Consider the following 23,609-nt stretch of genomic DNA (forward strand, 5'->3'; position numbering starts at 1 on the left):
GGATTTACTAACACAAAACATTAAAGAGTGAACACTTATTTTTTTTTAGTCCTACATTGTTTTAATGTAACTGCTTGGCTTCAATTGGCTTTAAACTACATCAATCGGATGGTTTGGAATGCCTAAATTTGGATTTAATGAAGGATGAAATTTAGCTAGAATAACGATCAAATACGTTATGTATACCTCATTTTTCTTACTAGTATTGAAGCCAAACAGTATATTTTGCGTAAACTTCCACTTCCTGGTTTCCGTCCGTAGGCTCATCCTTGTCATTCTCGACCGTGCTGCTTACGTAGACGGAAGTAAACAGTTGCCAAGTTTTCTTTTTTTTGTCGGAGCATCAGATCAGCGACAGACAGTGTTCTGTTTTCATCTAATTAAACAATAATAAACATGTCCGTTACAACCCCGAGGCAGACGTTCCTAAACCCGGTGAGATGTCTTTCTTTATATGTTGACATTGAGATTAGTAATCGGTCATGTTTGTACTTTTCCCAGACCATGAATAACAAGGCTAGTTGGTCACTAGGTAACATTTGTGGTTAGCAGCAGCAGACAGTCATCATGGGCTTTTCCTAAATCAATGGCGTAGCAGGAGCTTGTTGATCAAACAGTGAAGTTGTGTTTCGTTCTTCTGCCAAGAGCCTCGACAGTCTTCCTCTGTCTGAAAGTTGACCTTTAATACTTCTTCTGTTGCCCTAAACTTCGTAACGATGAACGTCTGTAGATTAAAAACAAAACACTAACTTCTAATGGAGTGCATGGGCCCTTTTGTACCAAGTCTTCCTGATGGCTATTTTGTCCAAAATGTTAAAAAAAAATAATATTTGATGCTAATGTAAAGTAATACACGATGTGAACATGCACAGTACATCATCACAATAATAATAATGTTGTTGATGATGATAATAATAGTAAGAAATGTAAAGTATACATGATGTGAACATGCACAGTACATCATTATCTAGCCATGGTTCACATGACGCTTGTATATGACAGTCATGTTTCAGGGCTAATCATTATCAGACTTAATTTTATCCTTCAACCTCTTGTTTATGCCCCAAAATGACCTGATATACAATTTTGAAGCAATTTATAGCAATTGTAGAAATATTAGACCTTAGTTTTCGAATGTTTAAGCCTGTTCTAATCATGTATACTTGACTTTACTTAAAATCATTTCCAAATATTAAAGCTAATTTTACATCGAGGTGCCCAGATGTCCCACTGCCCACCTATCCTGTTACCTGTTATTTTAGTCATGTTTGACATATTCTTAGAAATCTTGTTTTTCATCGTTCATCATGATTTTCTTTTTAATCAATATTGTTGTTTTTTGTTGTTGTTGTTTTTGTCGTTTTTTTTATTTTTTTTAAGGGTCCACCACCCCTCAATGTATTCCTGAGAAAATGAATACATGTTGAATGAACGATCATGTCTGGTGAATGCCATTACAGGTTGTTCCATTTGCTGGGACCATACTGGGTGGCCTGCTCCCAGGGGAGATGGTTCTCATTCAGGGGTCTGTGCCCAGCAATGCTGACAGGTAACCATGAAAGTAATATTGTGGAAGAAAGAATACAAACAGGACGCTTACTGTGTGTGTGTGTGTGTGTGTGTGTGTGTGTGTGTGTGTGTGTGTGTGTGTGTGTGTGTGTGTGTGTGTGCACGCATGCACGCGCGCGCTAAAGGGATTTTCAAAAAGCTATCCCTCATTCCTAAGCCAATAATTTTAAGAATAGTATTTTGGGGGTGAACCATCCCTCATCAAATGCCACACGTTGTATTTGGGATGTAATGGCCATTGAGGTCTGTCTGTCTATTAACAAAGATTACTATTCTCTACTGCTCTGTTTAGAGTAGACCAGTGGTTCTAAACATGGAGTTAAGGGACCCCTAAGGGGGCCTTGAGGGGGGGTTATGGGTCCCCAGCTAAATGATTGATAGTTAGGATCATTACAGGTCTGTAACTATAATTAAAAAGGTTGAGAAGCACTCAAGTATGATCCCATCTAATCTCATTCTGTGTTCCAGGTTTCAGATCGACTTTACGTGCGGCAGCAGTGTGAAGCCGAGAGCAGACGTAGCGTTCCACTTCAACCCGAGGTTTAAGAGGTCTCCGGGCATTGTGTGTAACACGATGCAGAACGAACGGTGGGGGAAAGAGGACATCCTGTCCCAGACGCCTTTTAAACTAGGATCGACGTTCGAGTTGGTTGTCCTCGTACAAACACAGAGCTTCAAGGTGAGGTAGAACAGGAGCGTATTAAACCAAGGACAAACAAAGCATTGTTTGACATAGGACTGCTTTTTATTCTTTCCGTGCTGAAGGATAGGCCCCTCATGCCCCAGGCAGAACACAAGACGTGTGATGAGGTTGTAACGGATGTCGTGTTGTCTAATTCGGTCTTTTTCACGCCCCGTTGCGTGTGGTAGAGTTGTGTGAATGAGTGGCCCAGGGACCCCAAGAGGTCTTTCAGGGACAGCAAAGTTAGTGAGATTCACCAAAACAAGATGGGTCTAATGTCTAAACCTGACTCCTATCTAATATCGGCGTGGACCTCAGATTTCATGCGTTCAGTCTGTGATGTAAGTTATCTATGTAGATAACTATAGATTCTATGACGTATCTATGATGACGTATCTATGACAGATTACTTTGTATTTGGGCAAAGGTTTCAGCCCCATCCGAGCCGTTTTCTGGCAGTGTTGCACAGGAAATCTGGCACTGATCGGTCCAGCGGTTTGCAAGATTAGTTCCGGACAATCACACAGGGCTCACAGACCCATTTGTTGACCGCTTCCCTCTTACTGATCCACGCCGTATCAATTCTAATGTGTACATCCATACATTATCAACTATACCCTGCACTGTGGTCTTGCCTCTACAAGGAAACAAAAGGGAAAGACACTAAAGAGACTTTGAAACGCACTTAGGCTATTTTTGATGATCTATCCATGTGAAAACTGTTTCATAAGATCAATGTTGGTGTAACCAGAGTGTCAATCTGGGAACCCATCGTCAAATAAAAAGGAAAAACAGCGCCCCCAGTGTTTTTCACTTTGAATCTGTTCTTGAGAGATTACCAGAGTGTAGAAGAGACAGTTGTGTCACGCTTTGATCTCGCCGCAAAGAGGGATGTTGCCTCATAGACATATAAAGGTAGACGCCTCCTCGGGCTCTGAAGCGTCGGCATCTCGGACGCACTTCCGCTTCCTCTATGCTTCTGGAAGCTGGAAACTTCCGTGTGCGTCACAGAAGGGGGCGTTCGGTAGGCCAATCAGAGGCAGGTGGGGTGGGTCTTTTCTTAAGAGGCAGCCGCGCAGCAACTAGTCAGTTAGACGCGCTGTGCTTGGCCAGTAGTTAACGTGATGTGATTGGTCAGTAGTCAAACAGCCCCCCGGAAGAGCCTTGTATTGAGAGACCAGTCGTTACAATGAACTGGAGAGGCCAATGAAGTATCTTGGTTTCTATATCTATGTGTTGCTTCCTGTAGTTCCAAACATTGGAACTTCCTCATTGAGAGAAAGAGAACTTCCGCATTCCATTCTTACAATGGGAGTCAACGCTAGTGTCGTAACTCTCATAGTTATATCATGCTGGGTGTAAGAGATTTGTTATAAAAAAAAGCAAATACATATTTCAATTTATGGGGGAGAACAGGTAGAGATTGAGATTAATTTCATACTTATATAATTTCGCACACATTAAGACACACGCACACACTTTAAGACACACACGCACACACATATTAAGACATACACACAAGCTGACACTCTGCGTGCACATTCACACTAATGAGCCCAGGCAGGCAACACACTGACATACAGTATACACACTAAGCACTCGCAACAGGAAATGCATTCTGTAAACACACAATTACACACAACATGCCCATGTTGGTTGATGAGTTGCGTGACATCACATCCTCTCCTTTGCTGTGGTTGGGCAGGTTGGTCTGCATGTCCTCTCAGAAAGGATTCTGTTTATTTTTGCTGCCGTCTTTCTTGCTTTAGACATCTTTCGTGATAGCATTATGTACTGCAGCCATTAACTTCCATCTGATGTCGGAACAGTCACCAATTGTATATCATCTATTTTTTTGTATACAGCAATGTTATAAATTCCATGTGGGAAACTGACATACATGGTAAAGAGACAACACACCTCACATACAGTGAACTAACCCAGTACATACTGACGAGGCCTGGGGCGGGATGGATTTTTCAGAACCGCAGTAAAGAAATCACCCAACGGTTTGGCGGTTATCGCCCCCAGCCCTAATACTGACACACAACGGAGACAACACCCCTCAATTACAGTGAACTAAAGTCACTTTCACACATGCACTGTATTATGGACGTTATCCAGACTTTAAACGGAGGGGCTGTATGTGTGAATGCAACATTCCAGTAGGATCTGACATGCAACAGACTTTATGCTGGCAGGACCCTTGAGTTAGGTGCGGCTCTATTGTGTGAGTGGACGCGGTGATTGTCCAGTGAATTTACATTCAGCGAGTGGACATGTGGATGACGCTTCTATTGTCGATGAGTGGAGCCTCCCCTCCTCCCGAGGTGTTTGGAGAGAGAGATACAGTAGTTAACTGAAATCCAGTTTCATGTTGCTTTTTATTAGCGTTTGAACTTCCATGAAATGGCTCTTAAGTAACACAGTACACACATGGTACAGACACAAGACCACACATACAGTGGAGACGATGTAGACTGCTGTTTAACCAGTGAGTTTTTCTCTGTGGTGTCAAGGTGGCAGTGAATGGAGCTCATGTTTTGGAATATAAACACAGACTTGACCTGGACAGGGTCGACACTTTGACCATATCTGGAGTGGTCAAACTCGAAGCAATCGGTATCATTCCAATCCCTGTGAGTTATGTCATTTTACAATATACAATATCATTGTTTACAGTAATGTACTATCTACAAATACATCTTTCAAGAATGTTTAGTTTCTCATTAACAGCCATGCGGTTTTAAATGAAATTACACAGTTGGGAATTAATGAAATTCATAAATGAACATTAAGGTTTTAATGTTAAGTAAGTACTCGTGTTTGATGGTAGTGGAATGTCTCTGGGTTAAAGTAATTTAACTTAAACACCCTTTGGTTTATTAAGTTAAAGTGAATTGACTCTTTTTTGGATTTCTTAAGGGAGAGGATGAGAGGTTTAAACAGCCGTCCACCCCAAGCAAGCACTAAAACTATAGCTATAACTATATCGTTCATCACCACTATCGTCATTATTATTGTGAGTGGAACGTTTTTTAACAATGTGTTTATAGTTGTAGTGCCTGGTGTGCACAGCCTTTACAGTTTGTGTGTTATTGTTTGATCTCTCCTGTGTGTTTAGACTCAGAGCACAGCTCCCGTTCTAACCAATCTGAGGACAAAAGCCCCAGAACCTAATGTAAGTGGTTTCATTACACTACTAGTGCAATGCCTGTTCCAAACGGCGTGTCCGCCATTTGAAACACGTAAACCTTTCAATGCGCGCCGCTTCTGGGAAAACCGCTGATCTGATCAACTTCACACTCTGCACTGCACTTCCCTGAGTCCTCAGGAATAAACCCGCCAAGTGTCAAGTCGTTTTGATGAATGGTTCTCAAGATATGCGAAGGAAAGCAGAGATTACTGGATATAGATGTGTACCATGTCAACCCATGTCCGGTGGTGGACAGTAACGGAGTAAATGTACTTGAGTACTGTACTTAAGTACAGATTCTGAGGATCTGTACTTTACTTGAGTATTAGATTTTTTAAATACTTTTTACTCTTACTTGAGTGCATTTCCAAGACAAACCTTAAAACTGTTTTGTTGCAAGGAGTTGCATTGGTGCGGTTTGGCCTTTAGGTTGGCTGTTTGTTTTTCTTCCCTAAAATGCAATTGGCCACACTTATGCTCTCACACTAGCCGTGTTTCTGGCTTCCCCCTCCGCTCGCCTCTTTGTTACATCTTGTAAGGGTGTATAGGAGTAAAAATATTTAGTTCTGGTTCCTCAGTCATTTCTATGTTTTTATAGGTGTTTCTGCAGACTTTGTATAACGTAGTGGTTCTACAAGCAAGCACATCAGTGCATGGAGTGCAGATGGTTTCAGAGAGTTACTTCTCTGAAACAAGAGTTGTAAGGTCCTATAAATTCATTGTGTAAACCAGAGGTCTTCAACAGGGGGTCCGCGGAGGTACTGCAGGGGGTCCGCGAAATTGTTGTTTGATTAAAAAATATTTTAGTTTTTAAAAACTTTTATTTTATTTTTTCAAAAATGTCAATTTGTCTTTAAACATAACATGACATAATTTAATAGCTTAGTATTGAATGCACAATAACATGGTATGTTTATACATATTTTGAAGAGAAACATGGTATGTTTATACATATTTTGAAGAGAAAGGACAACAAGGTCCTTTTGCACACCTACTGGGACAACCTGTGCGTAGGAGCAGGCACCATTTCTTCATGTTTATACATATAAAACACAATTTTACATAAATATACGATATATGTGGTAGCCTACCTCTTACCCTAGGAGGTAGGTAGGGGGTTCCTGCTCCATCACCCCATCAGTTTGGGGGTCCCTGGCCTGAAAAGGTTGAAGACCCCTGGTGTAATAATTACAGCAATTCATTGATATAAAAATTACTTTTATAATTTATTATTTTATTACTACTTTTACTTGTACTTTAAGTATTTTTCAAACCATGTACTTTTGAATACTAATGTATATTTAAAAGCAATTACTTTTTTACTCTTACTTGAGTAACGTTTTGACTGAGCTACTTTTACTTGTAGTGGAGTAAATTTGACTAGGAGTATCTGTACTCTTACTCAAGTACTGAGGTCGAGTACTTCATCCACCTCTGCCCAGGTCTAACTTCTTTCTTTCTTTCTTTCTCTCTTTCTCTCTTCCTTCCTTCTGTAGTCCCTGGTGTCATCGTCAGGTGACTTGGTGAGTACCTGATGGTAAATGCATAAACCTTGAGTCACATGACTCAGCAGACAGTGGGCTGAACCTACAAACAGGCTTTTTTGATATCATATCCGTCTACAAATCACAAGAGTTCTTTCTGTTATTATTTTAAATGTCTTTCTGCTGAATAAAATTATGTTTTTCCCAGAGTCTTCCGTTCAGAGGTCAGTTGGTCAAGGGGCTGAGTGTTGGACACACCATCACCATCAAAGGAGAGACCAGCCTCTACCCACACAGGTACAGACTGACACAAAATAGAGACCACTCTCTGCCAGGGTTCCATTTTCTTAAACACTTAATGTGATAGTTCACCCTAAAAAATTCTATCGATTAGTCACTCAATGGAGACTTGAATTCATGGATATATTTTTGTTTTTGTTGCATTCCTAAGCCAATAATTTGATGACCAAGCGGACCGGTAGGCAGCGATTCTGGTAGGAGACACAAAGGAGAATCTTTGTGTCTCCTACCGGAACCGCTGCCGGTCATCAAATTATTGGCGACAAAAAAATGATAACCATGAATACAAGTCTCCATGGGGTGACTAATCGATAGGATTTTTTTTATTTTGGGGGTGAACTATCCCTTTAAGCCCTATATACTTCTTCGTATGACAAATGGCAAAAAGGCTGCTCTACAAGCTCACAACTCGTATCCAATCCGGTGCTCCATCTGCTTCAAATAACTTAATTGAAATTGTCAACCAGTAAGTTGTCCTAACTGACACCAGGGTCTAAATGTCTCCATGTAAGAGTAGGGAGACCCCCTCCGACCATTGCAGATATACTACCGGTAGTTATTTTGTATTAAGATACTCTATCATACAGATTGGTTAAACTAATGTTTTATTCATTAACCAGATCTAACTTTCTAATCTAAATCTGTGACATTTACTCACAGTGCGTCAGCTTGTAGATCTGAACATTTCTCTGAACATTATTGAAAAATCTTGAAAGCGTGAGAACTGCCAATTTTAGAAGGCATTTGTAGAATCTGCCTCAGGTCATAAATGGGTTAAAACAAGTCCTGTTTTGAAACTTTTAAAAGGTTTTCTGCTGCAATTGTTTCAAGTTAAACCCCTGTGTTTGAATGATTCCTTCTATCTGTCCGTGTTTGTCACTGTTCTAAATGTGCTGTGTGTGTGTGTGTGTGGTAGTTTCTCTGTGAACCTCAGGGTTGGAGGGGGTACAGACATCGCCCTCCATTTGAACCCCCGCCTGAAGGCAGCACAGTTTATCAGGAACTCCTACCTGTCAGAGTGCTGGGGCCCAGAGGAGATCATCCTGGCCTCCACATTCCCCTTCATACCGGGAGAATACTTTGAGGTAAAATGGACTGATAAAAAAACAGAAAAGCAGTATGTCTTTTTGGCAACAAGAAACAAGGTTCTTTTTTGGACAAGGGTGACAAAGTTGAATGTCAAAAAAGAAAGAAAAAAAAACAAACCGGGCACACGTCCGGAAAATGAAAAAGCCTTTATTGAATTGGCTAATGCACGGTAAGGTAAAAAGAAAAAAAGAATCCTATGCGTTGCGTCGAGGTGGCTCTTCAATTCAATAAAGGCTTTTTATTGAATTGCCATTAACAGCGCCCGGGGCGTAGATAAGGGTTAAGTGTCTTGCTCATGGGACACTTTGACCCCAGCCCTGGGCGAACCGATGACCTTCTGATTACCAGACAGACGGCCTCTCTACCCACTCAGTTGTGGACGCCAAAAATAGGGACACCAGGTTGTAATGTTACTGTAAATTTAACCATTTCTGTTGTCTGTCCTTTGTAGCATTATGGAGTATAACTTAGTAATTTAAAGTACCATGTTTATACATTCTGTCTGTGTGTTAGGCAGGGTAATACCATTTTATGGTTATGGTGTTAATCAAACCAAATATTGCTTGTGTTAGAGCTCTACCTTGTGGAATATTCCAGTATTGCAGCTAAATTACACATTTTACTAAAATTGTGATGCATGTAGCAGCAACGACTTGCTGCTACATGCATCACAATTTAAGTTAGTTAGGGATATTTCTACATTCTACTATTACATTCATTTTGTCAAAACACACACACACACACACACACACACACACACACACAGTGTCCTCACATTGGGGCGGCAGTGGCTCAGGAGTTAGAGTGACCGCTTGGAATTCAGAATGTTGCCTGTTCGATGCCCAGCTCTCCCTGGATTAGAAGTCAAAGTTGACCGCGCTGAGTCGATTCTTTTTTTCTCTTTATCTCTTTTCTCTTTATTGTTATGAAATGTATTTGTTCAGAAACGTCGGCATTCAATGTATCCGTGGTTTGCAGAAGAAATGCACTTCTCACTTTTTGTACGAAATCTAAGCAAAGGAATTAACGTGTGTGTGTGTGTGTGTGTGTGTGTGTGTGTGTGTGTGTGTGTGTGTGTGTGTGTGTGTGTGTGTGTGTGTGTGTGTGTGTGTGTGTGTGTGTGTGTGTGTGTGTGTGTGTGTGTGTGTGTGTGTGTGTGTGTGTGTGTGTGTGTGTGTGTGTGTGTGTGTGTGTGTGTGTCAGATGATCATCCTGTGTGAAGCTCATTGTTTTAAGGTTGCGGTGAACGGCGTTCATCAACTGGACTACAAGCACCGCGTTCAGGACCTGAGAAGGATCACCGAGATGGAGGCCCTGGGAGATGTGAAGCTGTTAGGTGTCAAACTCTGATGACCCATGACCCCTAGCAACCCCCCCCCCCAAAAAAAAACCACTGTCCCCCCCAGCACAGATAGAGAGGCGTTTGATGACAGACCCCAAAATGGTTTACGTGTCTACTTCTTATCATGGTACCTGATCATCACAGAAACTTTCCCAGGGGCCTCCTTTTAGGAACAGTGTTCTTCGGCTCCATCACATATAGCCTGATTTGTCCTTCGGTGTACGGTGAGGAAAATAGCCAATCTTCAAGTTCACAGCGCGTCGCGATCCGTTGTGAGCTTGAAGATCGGCTATTATTGGGCGCACGTGAGACCGTCGTATGACGTCGTATAATTTAATATTTTTTATAAAGCGTCACAAAATCATTAATAAAGGTTCATGCCACACCCTGGCTTTTGGAATAAAATGACATATTTCATACATTATCATAACTTTGGGACAAAATAAATAAGTGAATGCTCCCTCACATTTTTTTTAAATTAAGACACCAAGGGCTTGGAGAACCCAAACAAACCTCACATCTCTGAAATTGAAGTGCACTGTTCACGATTCTATGATCCTGGAAGTTTACATCTGGCTCTAGTCACTGACATGAGCTAACATGAACAGATAATAGTATTGATGTGAAAATATAAAGGTGTGAAAATAAAAATTAATTAATAAGTAAACCTTTAAGCTGAGCTTGCAGATTGACTATTTTGCAGCGTGTGACACCATCGTGCGGTGGTGATGCATCAGGCTTTAGCTTTGCTGGAGGACTAGAACAAACGTGTCGAAGCAAATGGAGACTTCTACTTCCAGGCTCATTGAACTGTTCTTTTGAGGCAGATATGAGTATCATTTGCATTTGTGTGAATGATACTCATCAGTAATTATTCACTATTATTGACTGTTATGATGACTCAGGCGAAACTCAGGCTTGTATGTGAAGGTACAAACCATGATCCGTTAAAATGAAGGAAAGATAATTTCCTCGCATATTTCTTTGTTGACATATATTGGAAGTTTGGTTCTAAGATTGTATCTGTTTTTGAATGTCCTTGTCCTTGAAATTCTGCTCTTAATATCTCAACAGTTTCTCTTGTTACCCAGTAACCCCATATGCTTTACTGTCATGTTGTGAATCCTTTAAAATTGTTAAGGTACTGTATAGACCTGTATTTACATCCACATATATATTGCATACATACAAACCTTTTGGGGATCCAATTAGTAGTTGATGCTGTTCAGATGTCAGTTGCATATCAGAGCGAGTTTTTGTCTTTATTCAGGGAATGTTGGTTTTAGTATAGGAATTGACCAAAGAGTGCATCATGTTCAAGGTTAAGGCTTGTGGTTGATGCAACACAAATATTCTATTTTTAGCTGTATTTTCACACAGACAGAAAACATATCTGATCTCAGATGTCAGATAAAATAAGATTAGATTCTATTGATCCCTGGGAAGGAGAAATTATTGCGTATTATAGGGCTATAGTGTTTATTTTGCACTGATGACCGTGACTCATTGTCATATACTACATCGTTTGGGCATGTCCTTATTAGCGAAAATCTTCTAAATGTAAAATGTATTTTTCAAAATAGGGCTTAAAGGGAATATTTCACTTTCAAACATGTTTGGGGCCATTTTAACTTATACTTGGGCTTTTGTGAGCACCCCAGAATGTTTTTAAGTTGCTTGATTCAGTATTTAGATATTTGATATTCATTTTTAACCAACACACCCCGTTCCTATACTTATTGAAATATTTATTGAAATATTTATTTCCATTCATAAATACTGAATCAAGAAACTTAAAAACTGTCTGGGGTGTTCACAAAAGCCAGAGTAGACGTTAAAATGACCCCAAACACGTTTGAAAGTGAAATACCCTTTTTAAGTGGTTAAAAAAATCACTTTTAGCTTCTGCTTCCATAGCAATGTGAACATAGGCAGACCAACAGTGTGCTACCAGGAAATAAGACAGCAGAGTGACTCTTTTGACTAAAGTAGTATAATTATAATAGTTAAAATACCTACTGTTTGCATGTAAATGCAGTATGGATTCATTCAAGTTCAAGACTTAGGGCAGATAAACCATTAAACACAGTCCCATTGAACCAATAACCAAGTAACCCATTGAAGCAGTATATCTTTATAATACAAACTGTATCCAATGCACTACTATGCAAATATTCATACACCTACCAGAGACTTAGTATAATTCTGTTGTTCCTGTTTTTATTTATGATCAATGTCATTCTCACCTATAGAACAAATGTGAGCTGCTCTGTCCTGCGATGCTTAACAGCAGGAAAGTGACAAACTGACAAACACACAATAAAAAAACAATTTACTGTTACACCTGTATGCTGTTGTTGCTTTTTGTTTGAACAAAGTGTGCGTAGGGTTGTAAAATATAAAATGCCAAATCATTCATTCGCAACAATAACGTTCATACTTTTTTTAAATCTGTAATCTTATCTCTTTGCCAGAAGATGTCACTCTAATGCATGTGTTATTAGCTGGTTCCCTTTTTACAACCCAATTCTGTTACACACGCACACACACACCATACTTCATCTTTTAGTGATTTGGGACACATATTCATTTGCTGTCGTATCTAGAGTATGTATATATATATATATATTATACATGCAGTGGTGGGAGATAACTAAGTACTCAAGTACTGTACTTAAACAATTTTACTTTTACTTCTACTCCACTACATCTCAGAGGCAAATATTGTACTTTCTCCACTTCTATTATTTGAAAACTTTATTCACTAGTTACTTTGTAGATTTTGATTATTATTACAAAACATACATTCACCACTTCAGCCCTATATACATTTCGGCCATTTGAAAATAGATGATCTACAAGCTCACAATGCGTCGCCATGAGACGCATTGTGAGCTTGTAGATCTGCTATTTTCAAAAGATTTTTATACATATGAAAACTTGAAATGGGACATTCTGCATAATGAGTACTTTTACTTTTACCTTTTATTTTGGTGAATTCCGGACTTTTACTTTTATAGTATTTCTATATTGCAGTATTGATACTTTTACTTAAGTAAAAAATTTGAATACTTTTTCCACCACTGTATATATGTTATGTTTGGAGTTTGGACACTGTGTAAGCTTTAACTCTAGTCAACAGACGTATCTTCTGCTGGAGGTGGCATTAAGAGGAAGATGCAGGGTATATTTGGGTGATGTGAATCTGGACCAGAGGCCTGGTCATGTGGTGCTGTGTGCGTAGCTGCAGCTCATTGCTCCTGGGAGCTCAGGATGTCCACTAACAGCTGCTCCCACAACACAGCTTCAGTGAATGAAGACCCATGGCCATATGGTATGTCACCCATCATGTGAGAAACTAATTCGTACTATCACACCAGCATGTTGGTTACTAGTTAGTTAGTTTATTTACATAGGGACAGATACGAATATATTGACAAATAATTGCTTATTGCATTGTATTACAGTTTGTGTAATGTGAAATGCTGGTCATTATTCCACCAAAGAGTCTCCTTAATATCAGCTCCTTATCAAAGCCTCAGTCAGCTACAGGCTTGACTATTGCAACTCCCTCCTTGCTGGCTTGCCGTCATGCTCTCTCCAATCTGGGAACCCATCGTCCAAACAATTAAGAATAGAAAATCTGTCTTGAAAGATTATGCTCTCTCAAACCTCTGTAACTGATCCAGAATGCCATGGCACGCCTGCTCTTCAACCTCTCTACATTTTCAATACTGCATTCTGCATTCACTTGACTGGCTTCCATGGTTCAAAACACTGGTGATATGACACTCCTTTCCACACACCTAGATCAGCCAATACAACAGAACATCTGTCTTCTAGTCCATTGGTTCTCAACCTTTTCAGGCCGCGACCCCCAAAATAATCATAATTTCAACTGGGGACCCCCACCCTGATAAGCACTTGGAATTGTACGAGTTGGCATTACATTTTGTTTAACTCGGTTCCATTGTGAAAATAGCCGATCTACATGAACACAACGCCTCGCATTGCGAGGCGTTGTGAGCATGTAGATCTGCTATATTTTCACAATTTCTGCCTCTAATATTTGACAATTTGGCCAAACTTAACCATTTTTCATATTAGGTCATAAAAGATCTTAAAAGTACTTAAATTGTCCCTTTAGAAATGTGCAGATACCCTGTATACACTTATACTGTATGTTGGTTTGTTTACTGTTGAGTGAGAAAACAATGTTGCACTTTAAGCAAATCATCTGGGGACCCCCCAAAATAAATTGAGAACCACTGTTCTAGATAGAACTAGTGTCTTCTATTTACACTCTTCTCCCTCCTGGCTCCCAAGCTGTGGAAGAATGTTGTTTTGATAGCATGTTGCCCAGGGATCCCAACAAGAGTTTTGTTGTTAGAGTTAGTGCAGAATTATACAATTGTTGGTGGGGAGATACCATCATCCTAATCTCTCAAGAACAGATTCTGCATAGTACAAACAGCAGAGGGCGCTGTTTTTCCTTCTCATTTGGTTCTGGGTTCCCAGATTGCCATCATCCTGGGGGGGGGTCATAGGTTTCATTCTTTCCACTGTTATCTCCGCACCTACAGTTGTATAATTCTGTCCTAAATCTAATACAACAGTCCATGGCTTTGTACATATCAGTTTGGGGGTCTTTGACATGAAAATGTTTGAGAACCACTGCATTATGTAACTGGTACTCCGATGGTTGTCTGTGTGCTTCAGAAATGTTGGCCTTGCGATAAGAGAACCATCTCCAGGCCTCTAGAGTTTCAGGGAGCTTCTGGGTACTCTACTGTGGACTGGGAACATCTTGCATTGCACAACTGATATGTAGTCAGTGAAACACACTGCCATCCGCTGGTCAGATGAGGCCACAAACATCCATGTTTTTCTGGGGTATTCTTGTGACTTCTGTCGAACACACTGGACTGTGCAATGACTAATCATTTTATAAATTTCACGCTAACATTGTGAGTTAATGATGAATGACAAATTATGTTATACGTACCAATTTCACGAGAATTGAGCATTGTTGAGTGTTGTTGATCGGGGTCCCCCAGGGGTCTGTACTTGGCCTCCTCCTTTTTTTCCTCTACATCAAATCCCTTTGCCAAAAAAAAATCAGATCTAACCGAATATTTGCCTCTTTTCGTCAAATGTTCCCCTATTACAACATGCCCAGACGCCCCAGAGTAGAGAGACACTAGGTTTCATATGGTTGACACCTTGTTGTGACATAATGCTTCAGAAACACTTGAATGTGTGAGATTCACCACAATCACAGCATCCCCCTCAGAAAAGACCCATATCTCTCTTATCTGTGTTAAGGTGTTGCCGTCCTGTGTCGGCCCAGGTGGTGGGGGGGCATGGGGGGGTCCTGGCAGAAAGTGTTTCCAAAGGCTGCATATAGACAGCTGTGATAAGAGCAGGGAGGTGGGTGGGCCGCCATACTGCAAGCTATCAGGAAGACCCCTGTCTCTGAGTGGCAGGCACCCCTTGTGACCATACAGCCGTATAAGGGAACATGCATGAAATGCATCCCCCCCCCATCCCCCCTCCCCCCCAATGCCACGGCCAATACTCCAGTGCCTGCAGCGGCCATTTGTTCTGGAAGTTTCGAACTGGGAACTTCTAGAAACCACTCCCAGCGTATAAAGAGGTGGAGGCATGCCACACGTTGGCCATTGACTAGAAGAACCCACTTGGAGGATTACCATCCACAGGAGGAGGAACAGAGAACACACACTACCAAGGCCTACAAGAAGAACACACTTCAAGAATTAAGGTACGTTGGTCGAGATGAGATTGGGTTTTCCCAACTCAACTGAAATGTATGATGAGCAGGTCATGTCATTTGAAACAGAACAAGTTAAATACAAATTAAGTGGAGGAACACCGTACTGGGTTCTAAAACAGTTGAAACTGTTGGTATAAGTTGAAGGATAAATTCTTCCAGGAAAGAAACACCTACAGAAATTAATTGATCATATTGGTTATCCAGTGGAGAAATTGTGTTTCTACTGTGGATCGGATGTCTTTGTGAGAGAGTGGCATGGAAGAAAGCAGCACATGGCAAAGACCATGGGCCCTCATGAGAGGAGCCATGACAAGCAGGAATGACATTCGAGAGTGACAGAGTCACACATTTTTTGTGTTGAATATAACAAGACAATCACAGGAACGGTACAAGAAAGATTGGATTTACTTATGATAAAATACTAAATTAAACTTTAACTATTAATAAAGCATCATTATAGCTCATTCATCATATCCAAATATTGTACATACACACTCCAGATTTAACCATAGCTTTATCTTTACACCATTTTAATTTATTTCTCAAATTATATATAAATATATATCTCTCCAGTTGAATGGTTACATTATTAGATTTCTCTTTTCTGCCTGCTGAGTGTCAAATGACACTCAGCAGCTGTTGGCAGCCTGGTGTGAGACGTAACAGAGACTCCACCTCTTTTTAAATGGTGAAGCTCTGATTGACAGATGCAACAGGCCACTGATTATCTAGGGCCTCATCAGCTGTTCCACCACCAGTCTACTAGTCTGTCTCTCATGGCCATGAGGCTGCTGCAGTGAGGGAGTAGTTTTCAATGACAAATTCAAGTTAAGAATCTTTTTGTTTTGTTCGAGATTGTAGTTTTTCGACATCTGCAGTGACATCTAGCCACCCCGAATCGACTTCTCTAATTAGATCAAAAGTTAATAGATACAAACAAACACATCTCTTCATGCAGATGCCAGCAGGGAAAGCCGCCCCCGCCATGGTGGACGAAGTGGAGACCTTTGCCTTCCAGGCTGAGATTGCTCAGTTGATGTCCCTGATCATCAACACCTTCTACTCCAACAAAGAGATCTTCCTCAGGGAGCTCATCTCCAACTCCTCAGATGTAAGTAGAACCTCAGTTTTCTCACCATGTTCCTTTTAGAGGTGGGGAGGGGGGGGAACAACCAACCAACCAACCAACCAACCAACCAACCATGAAATACACAATACCATTTATCCTTCCTTTCTTCCATGTCAAACCACTCTTTGTAATTCCATTCTCTCAGGCTCTGGACAAAATCAGATATGAAAGCTTGACCGACCCAAGCAAACTTGAGTCCTGCAAGGAGTTGAAGATTGAAGTCAGACCTGACCTGAAAACTCGCAGCCTGACCCTGATCGACACGGGTATCGGCATGACCAAGGCCGACCTCATCAACAACCTGGGAACCATCGCCAAGTCTGGCACAAAGGCCTTCATGGAGGCTCTGCAGGCGGGAGCAGACATCTCCATGATCGGTCAGTTTGGCGTGGGTTTCTACTCTGCCTACCTGGTGTCAGAGAGGGTGACGGTGATCACCAAGCACAACGATGACGAGCAATACATCTGGGAGTCTGCAGCCGGAGGCTCCTTCACCGTCAAAGTAGACACTGGTGAGTTTACGGATCTCTCTTTCAGTGGTTCTCAAAGTGGTGTCCGGGGACCCCCAGGGGTCCTTGAGGGGGTTCCAGGGCGTCCCCAGCTAAAATGATTGAACAAAATGGACCCTTACCGGTCTGTAACTCTGAGAGCGAATGGTCCAAATGGACTCTTACGGGTCCATTTGGTTCCATTTGTATGCCCTCAGAGTTATGGGGGCCCTGGCTTAATGCCTACCAAATTTGGGGTCCTTGACATTAAAACATTTGAAAACCACTGCTAGTATAGTGATAAACATGGTTAACATGAAGGTTATGGTATTTAGCAGCTGGCATTGTGGTAATTCTTCATTTTCTGCGTCATTTAAAAGGCCCGTCCATCGGCCGCGGCACCCAGGTCATGCTCCACCTGAAGGAGGATCAGTCGGAGTACTGTGAGGAGAAACGCATCAAGGAGGTGGTGAAGAAACACTCCCAGTTCATCGGCTACCCCATCACACTGTTTGTAAGTTCTTCTTCTCACAATGGCTCAACCAACGCAAAACCAAAGAATAAAACTCCTCATCATAACTCAAAGCTTACAATCCAGGACTTTGTAGCTTTTAAAGGATCTACACCATGAATTTAAAAAATATATTTGATATTTAATATCATATGGTGTATGTCCCCTAGCCTAAATCATCACTCAGATATACTCATCCCAAGTCAATTGTCTCTGGCTTATACAGCACTTTCAGCTGCAATACCAAAACGTCCTCTTGGGCAGGGGGGGGGCTACTGAGCAATTCTGTCTGGCCAGCATCAATGCAATGGCAATGCATATGCAAGTGATGTCACTTGCATTGCCATTCTGAAATGGCCTGTTCAGACACGCCCATTCTGAAAATCTCTGAAATGAGAATGAATGACTGAATGTTAAAAAAAAATATTTTTTGGGGTACAAGAGACACTGGGGAGCCCAAAAAATACTAAAAACCCCAAAAATTGAAATTCATGGTGTAGACCCTTTAAGGCTGATAAAGCTTGATGCAGCATCTCGATGTAATGAAACAAACATAAAAGCCCTTAACCGAAAAATCCTTTACACTCTCAAAGTTAAACTAGGATATGGGTCCATTTTAGTTCCGATTTGACACTCTCACAGTTAAAGGTAGTTTTTTTTTCTACAAAAAAGCTGCAGAGACGGGGAGAGCCCTGTTACTGAACAAACACTCAGCATAGCAATGATTACTTAGTCTGGTTCCAGATGAATCTGCCATTGAAAAAATATATACTATCATAATATAGAGCCTTATGGTTTTAACAATAAACCTTTTGTTTTAATAAAAAGATATCACTTACACTACCACAACACTAAGGATTTAATTTTGACCAGTCCCTTACGGGTCCATTTGGTTCCGATTTGACACTCTCAGAGATAAATTAACACTGAGGATTTCTCTGTGTGCTCTTCTGTGTTCAAGGTGGAGAAGACCAGGGAGAAAGAGGTGGAGCTGGTTGATGGAGAGCTCAAGGAGGACGCGCTAGAGAAGCCGGACGGCGCAGAGGTTAAGATCGAGGACGTGGGCTCCGACGAGGATGAGGACTCCAAGCAGGAGAAGAACAAGAGGACGTACAAGAAGAAGGAGAAATACATTGATGTTCAGGAGCTGAACAAGACCAAACCCATCTGGACCCGCAACCCCGATGACATCACCAACGAAGAGTACGGAGAGTTTTACAAGAGTCTGACCAACGACTGGGAGGACCACCTGGCTGTCAAGGTAAACCCCAGAGGATAGGATTGTAGAATGGATATGTGTGGATGGCTTATGTCTCCACATTAAATGTACCAGTGATTCTAAAACGTCTTAACATCAAGGGCCCCCAGTTTGCTATGCATTCGGCCATGGACACCCATAACTCTTGAGTTATGTACCTGTAAGGGTTCATTTGGAACAATGAATAATTTAGGTCACTGGCGAGCCATCAAGAACAACGTAACTGGGAGAAACCATGTCTTTCTTAGTTATCAACTTACGTCTCCATGCCAAGGAGTCCCAAATAGCCATAGCCTCTGGCTGTGGTCCTCCTATTGCGAAATGGCTTAAAAGAAAAAATAGGAAAATAGCAGATCTACAAGCTCACAAAGGCTCATACATCAGCTGACTAGGTAGACAGGCCACCTGGCAAACAGAATGTCCAGGTTCACGTCCCGGCCCTAGCCTTTGTGTCGAAGTGTCCCTGAGCAAGACACTAAAACCTGGGTTTTTAAGCTCCCTGGGTGCTTGCTCCCGTACCACCCACTGCTCCTGTTATTGCATCGCGACACGTTTTGAGCTTGTAGATCTGCCAATTTCCCTATTTTCAAAAGTGTTTGAAACTTTCAAATTTATTTTACAATAACAACATGCCCAAAGTAGGGACGCCAGGTTGTTGAAAACCTGTGATTTAACAAATGGAAATGAATGTTTATCTTCTTGGGTCTCTGCAGCATTTCTCAGTGGAAGGCCAGCTGGAATTCCGCGCCCTGCTCTTTATACCCAGGAGGGCATCCTTTGACCTGTTTGAGAACAAGAAGAAGAAGAACAACATCAAGCTGTACGTTCGCAGGGTCTTCATCATGGACAACTGTGACGAGCTGATGCCAGAATACCTCAGTGAGTATCAAACCAATTCAAATAGAAAAGTGACGCCTGAATCTGTATTATCATACCCACAATGCCTTGCGTGAACAGCCAGAGCACAGCAGAGCATAACATCAGATATAACGGTGCGGTGTGTTTAGGCCGTAGGTTGCAGATGGTTAAGTTGGTTAAGTTTAAGTCAAGTTAAGTATCTGAGGGAGGACACTTGGCAAATGACATGCATGATGACCCCAAACTCCCTGAGTTGGAAATTGTACAATCTCCAACTCAAAATATGGGTTCTGGAGCCACAACATTTCATATCATCTCTGAAGGCAGTTAAGCCAAATTACATTCTTATGTTTTCTTATAATAAAATTACTGACTTGTTCCTAAAAAACTGCGTGACATTATTTATAATATTCATCTGAGCATTTTGTCTTCATCCTCTCTGCAGACTTTGTCAAGGGCGTGGTGGACTCCGAGGATCTCCCTCTGAACATCTCCAGAGAGATGCTGCAGCAGAGTAAGATCCTCAAGGTGATCCGCAAGAACCTGGTGAAGAAATGCATGGACCTGTTCACTGAGCTGTCCGAGGACAAAGACAACTACAAGAAATACTACGAGCAGTTCTCTAAGAATATCAAGGTAATGAAGAAATGCCACCAACAGCTCTCTGAGAAATCCACCCGGAAATATTTGTTCAGTTGAAAGATTTTAGTAACTTAAAAACTATATATTTTGTTGACTGGGGTCTCCCAGGGTTCTATCCTTGTAGATGGGCTAATTTTACGGAATGTTCACAAATTATGACCAGAATAGGGACGCTAGGGTTCAAGTGGTTAGTGGCTCAGCCAGTCAGTATTGATCACAGTATTTTCTTCTATCATCTTGCAGCTTGGTATCCATGAAGACGCCCAGAACAGAAAGAAGCTCTCCGAGATGCTCCGTTACTACACCTCAACCTCCGCTGACGAGGTGGTTTCTCTGAAGGAATACGTTTCCCGCATGAAGGACACCCAGAAACACATCTACTACATTACCGGTTAGCCATTTAAACTCCTAATATGCTATTTTTCTTAAAACGTTTGTGGAAAATGTATTCATATTTATATTTTGATGATACTGAATCCCTGTTGCCTTTTTTTTTATTTTATAGGTGAGACCAAAGACCAGGTGGCCAACTCTTCTTTTGTTGAGCGTCTGCGCAAAGCCGGCCTGGAGGTCATCTACATGATCGAACCCATTGATGAGTACTGCGTGCAGCAGCTGAAGGAGTACGATGGCAAGAACCTGGTTTCAGTCACCAAGGAGGGTCTGGAGCTGCCCGAGGATGAGGACGAGAAGAAGAAGGGGGAGGAACTGAAAACCAAATTCGAGAACCTTTGCAAGGTCATGAAGGACATCCTGGACAAGAAGATTGAGAAGGTAACCTTTTGTCTTTTTAAATATCAGAAGTTATTTTTTTATATTTAATCTTTTAATTGAATATCCTGAGTATCTCCATATTTCAACAAATGTAGCAAAAATAGCCGATCTAGCTTGTAGATTGTCTATTTTTACTATTTTTGGATCTGTTGCAACACAGGTTTTTTATTCAATTTCCTGAAAAGTAACAGTTTTGGACATGGGACATATCCACCCGACAGCGACGCTATGTACTGTATCTTCTGGTGGTGATAATAAGTCGTTTCCCCCCTCCTCAATAACAGGTCACCGTATCCAACCGTCTGGTTTCATCTCCCTGCTGCATCGTCACCAGCACCTACGGCTGGACGGCCAACATGGAGAGGATCATGAAGTCTCAGGCCCTCAGAGATAACTCCACCATGGGCTACATGACCGCCAAGAAGCACCTGGAGGTCAACCCTGAGCACGCCATCGTCGAAACCCTCAGGCAGAAGGCCGATGTGGACAAGAACGACAAAGCAGTCAAGGACTTGGTTATTCTTCTGTATGAGACGGCCCTGCTGTCCTCTGGCTTCACACTGGAGGATCCTCAGACGCACGCCAACCGCATCTACAGGATGATCAAGCTTGGTCTTGGTAAGTATTGTCTCTGGGGTTGCAACAGTTAACCCAACCAATCTACACTAATCTAACTAATCTACTTTTGCTCAACGACACGCAAAATACACAATACACAGATTGTATTGTGTATACGAAGACGTAAATTGAACGTAAAGTCCAATAGGGTTGCAACGGTTAAATGGACAATTTGATTTGGTCGATTATTTAAAAAGATCATGGATTTTAAAAATTATTTTTGCATCTTCTAATTTAGTTGATATAAAGACATGTTTTACATTACTTTTTTTCCGATTTCTTTTTCTTCGATTAATCGAAAAAGTTATCAATAGAATCATCGCTAAGAAAACAATCCTTTGTTGCAGCTATAATATAAAAATACAGATATAACAGAAGTAACTGGTTTCAGCCCAGATGTTTCAAGGCTAATTAACCTAAACCCCAATATCTGTAGTCTGGGCAAAGCTTTTACAGGAAAATAGCAGATTGACAAGCTCACAACGCGTCACGCTGTGAGCTTGTCGATCGGCTGTTTTCAGCGAAGATGTTTAATAATGTAGAGCAAAAACTGAAAATACACTAGTATAGAGCCATGAGGGACTCCGGTCAACCATTTATATGGGGTTTTAAGAGCATCTCTGTCTTCTGTCGCTCTAATGGAGGCCATTTGTTTTCATTCACACAGGCATCGATGACGATGATTCAGCCGTGGAGGATCTCAATAAGGACGCTGAGGAAGACATGCCTGTCTTGGAAGGAGATGATGACACGTCAAGAATGGAGGAAGTTGACTAAAGATCTCTCTTTTTTTTCTTTCTTTTTTTGAACTTTAACTTAATTTTTTTCAAGTTATATTGCTTTTTTTTTCTTTTTTTCAAATATATTTTTCATTTATACGGACATTAATATTTACAGATTAGTACTATACATGAATTTGTGAAACGGATGTACCCGGCCCTGGCCACAATCATACTCATACTGTAACATCAGCTAGAATAGTCTAAACACATCACTTCTAGAAGTCAACAGGGATTAGACTGACCTGCCTCTTTTTTTGTAGCTGTTAAATGTTTTTTGTGAAAACTACAGATTTGTAATAAAACGTTATTAAGAAATATGTCATAGATGTTCTCTCTTTTCTTTAACTCATTATTTCTCATAATGTTTGCATGATGCAGCCGGTTTGGTTGACAGCCCAGTCAGTGTTACATAGCTAGATGATATAGGACCATTCTAGTTAATCTGGTTCCCTAAAAAACATATTTGTTCTAGAACTTTCAAGTGAAGTCTTCTAAGGTCACACTGTAGTAGTCCCTCCCATAGCCTGAATGGTCATAGGCCTACCGGCTAATAAAAGCATGGACTGTGAAATATAAATCAAAGCTAGGTTAGTGGTTAGTTCCCTTCTGCGTGGTACAAACTTGATTCCTGTCCGTTTATACTTATTTTCTCTATGGTTTATACTCATAAATAAGTGTGTGTGTGTGTGTATATATATATATATAGTATACTATGTTTGTTAAACATTTGAATTTCATCATTTTTGGTTGTAAGAATTGGATCATCTCATGATGGTCTCTCCCCTGACAACCAACTAGCCAATGGGGTTATAGAGCTGACTGGATGGGGATATGTCATGATTGACAAGCCCAGCGGGCCTATCATAGCCGTCCCAGAAACAAAATCCCTAGGTTGGCGTGTCAGTAGTAAAAATAAAAACATACACTTTTGCTACTCGCCAAAACCTAGACGGTTTTAAGATGTTGAAAGCCTACTTTCCTTAGTGGGAACACTTGGAGCCCCCCACCTCACGTCTAAAATACACTTTTTGGCCAGAAAATAAAATATTTCACCAGACGGAAAAATGTTTTAGTCACTCCACTGCGCCCCCTA

At 41.1% G+C, this 23,609-nt stretch overlaps 2 protein-coding genes across 2 annotated transcripts; both read left to right on the top strand.

Moving 5' to 3' along the window:
• The first annotated feature begins 310 nt into the window (after positions 1-310).
• On the top strand, positions 311-11,985 carry lgals8a (galectin 8a). Its single transcript, XM_080454200.1, has 9 exons — positions 311-435; positions 1,461-1,549; positions 2,038-2,248; positions 4,771-4,890; positions 5,376-5,432; positions 6,944-6,970; positions 7,140-7,228; positions 8,148-8,316; positions 9,524-11,985. Exons 1-9 carry the CDS (start codon positions 397-399, stop codon positions 9,668-9,670), a joined length of 948 nt encoding a protein of 315 aa, XP_080310326.1. The 5' UTR covers positions 311-396; the 3' UTR covers positions 9,671-11,985.
• A 3,313-nt stretch (positions 11,986-15,298) lies between these two features.
• hsp90aa1.1 (heat shock protein 90, alpha (cytosolic), class A member 1, tandem duplicate 1) lies at positions 15,299-22,833 on the top strand. The gene is made up of 11 exons (XM_080453845.1): positions 15,299-15,444; positions 16,415-16,567; positions 16,731-17,097; positions 17,454-17,587; positions 18,546-18,845; positions 19,556-19,721; positions 20,146-20,336; positions 20,586-20,733; positions 20,848-21,116; positions 21,401-21,734; positions 22,402-22,833. Exons 2-11 carry the CDS (start codon positions 16,415-16,417, stop codon positions 22,509-22,511), a joined length of 2,172 nt encoding a protein of 723 aa, XP_080309971.1. The 5' UTR covers positions 15,299-15,444; the 3' UTR covers positions 22,512-22,833.
• The last annotated feature ends 776 nt before the right edge of the window (positions 22,834-23,609 follow it).

Source organism: Gymnoscopelus braueri, assembly GCF_963280865.1.
Source record: "Gymnoscopelus braueri genome assembly, chromosome: 16".
Lineage (NCBI taxonomy): Eukaryota > Metazoa > Chordata > Actinopteri > Myctophiformes > Myctophidae > Gymnoscopelus > Gymnoscopelus braueri.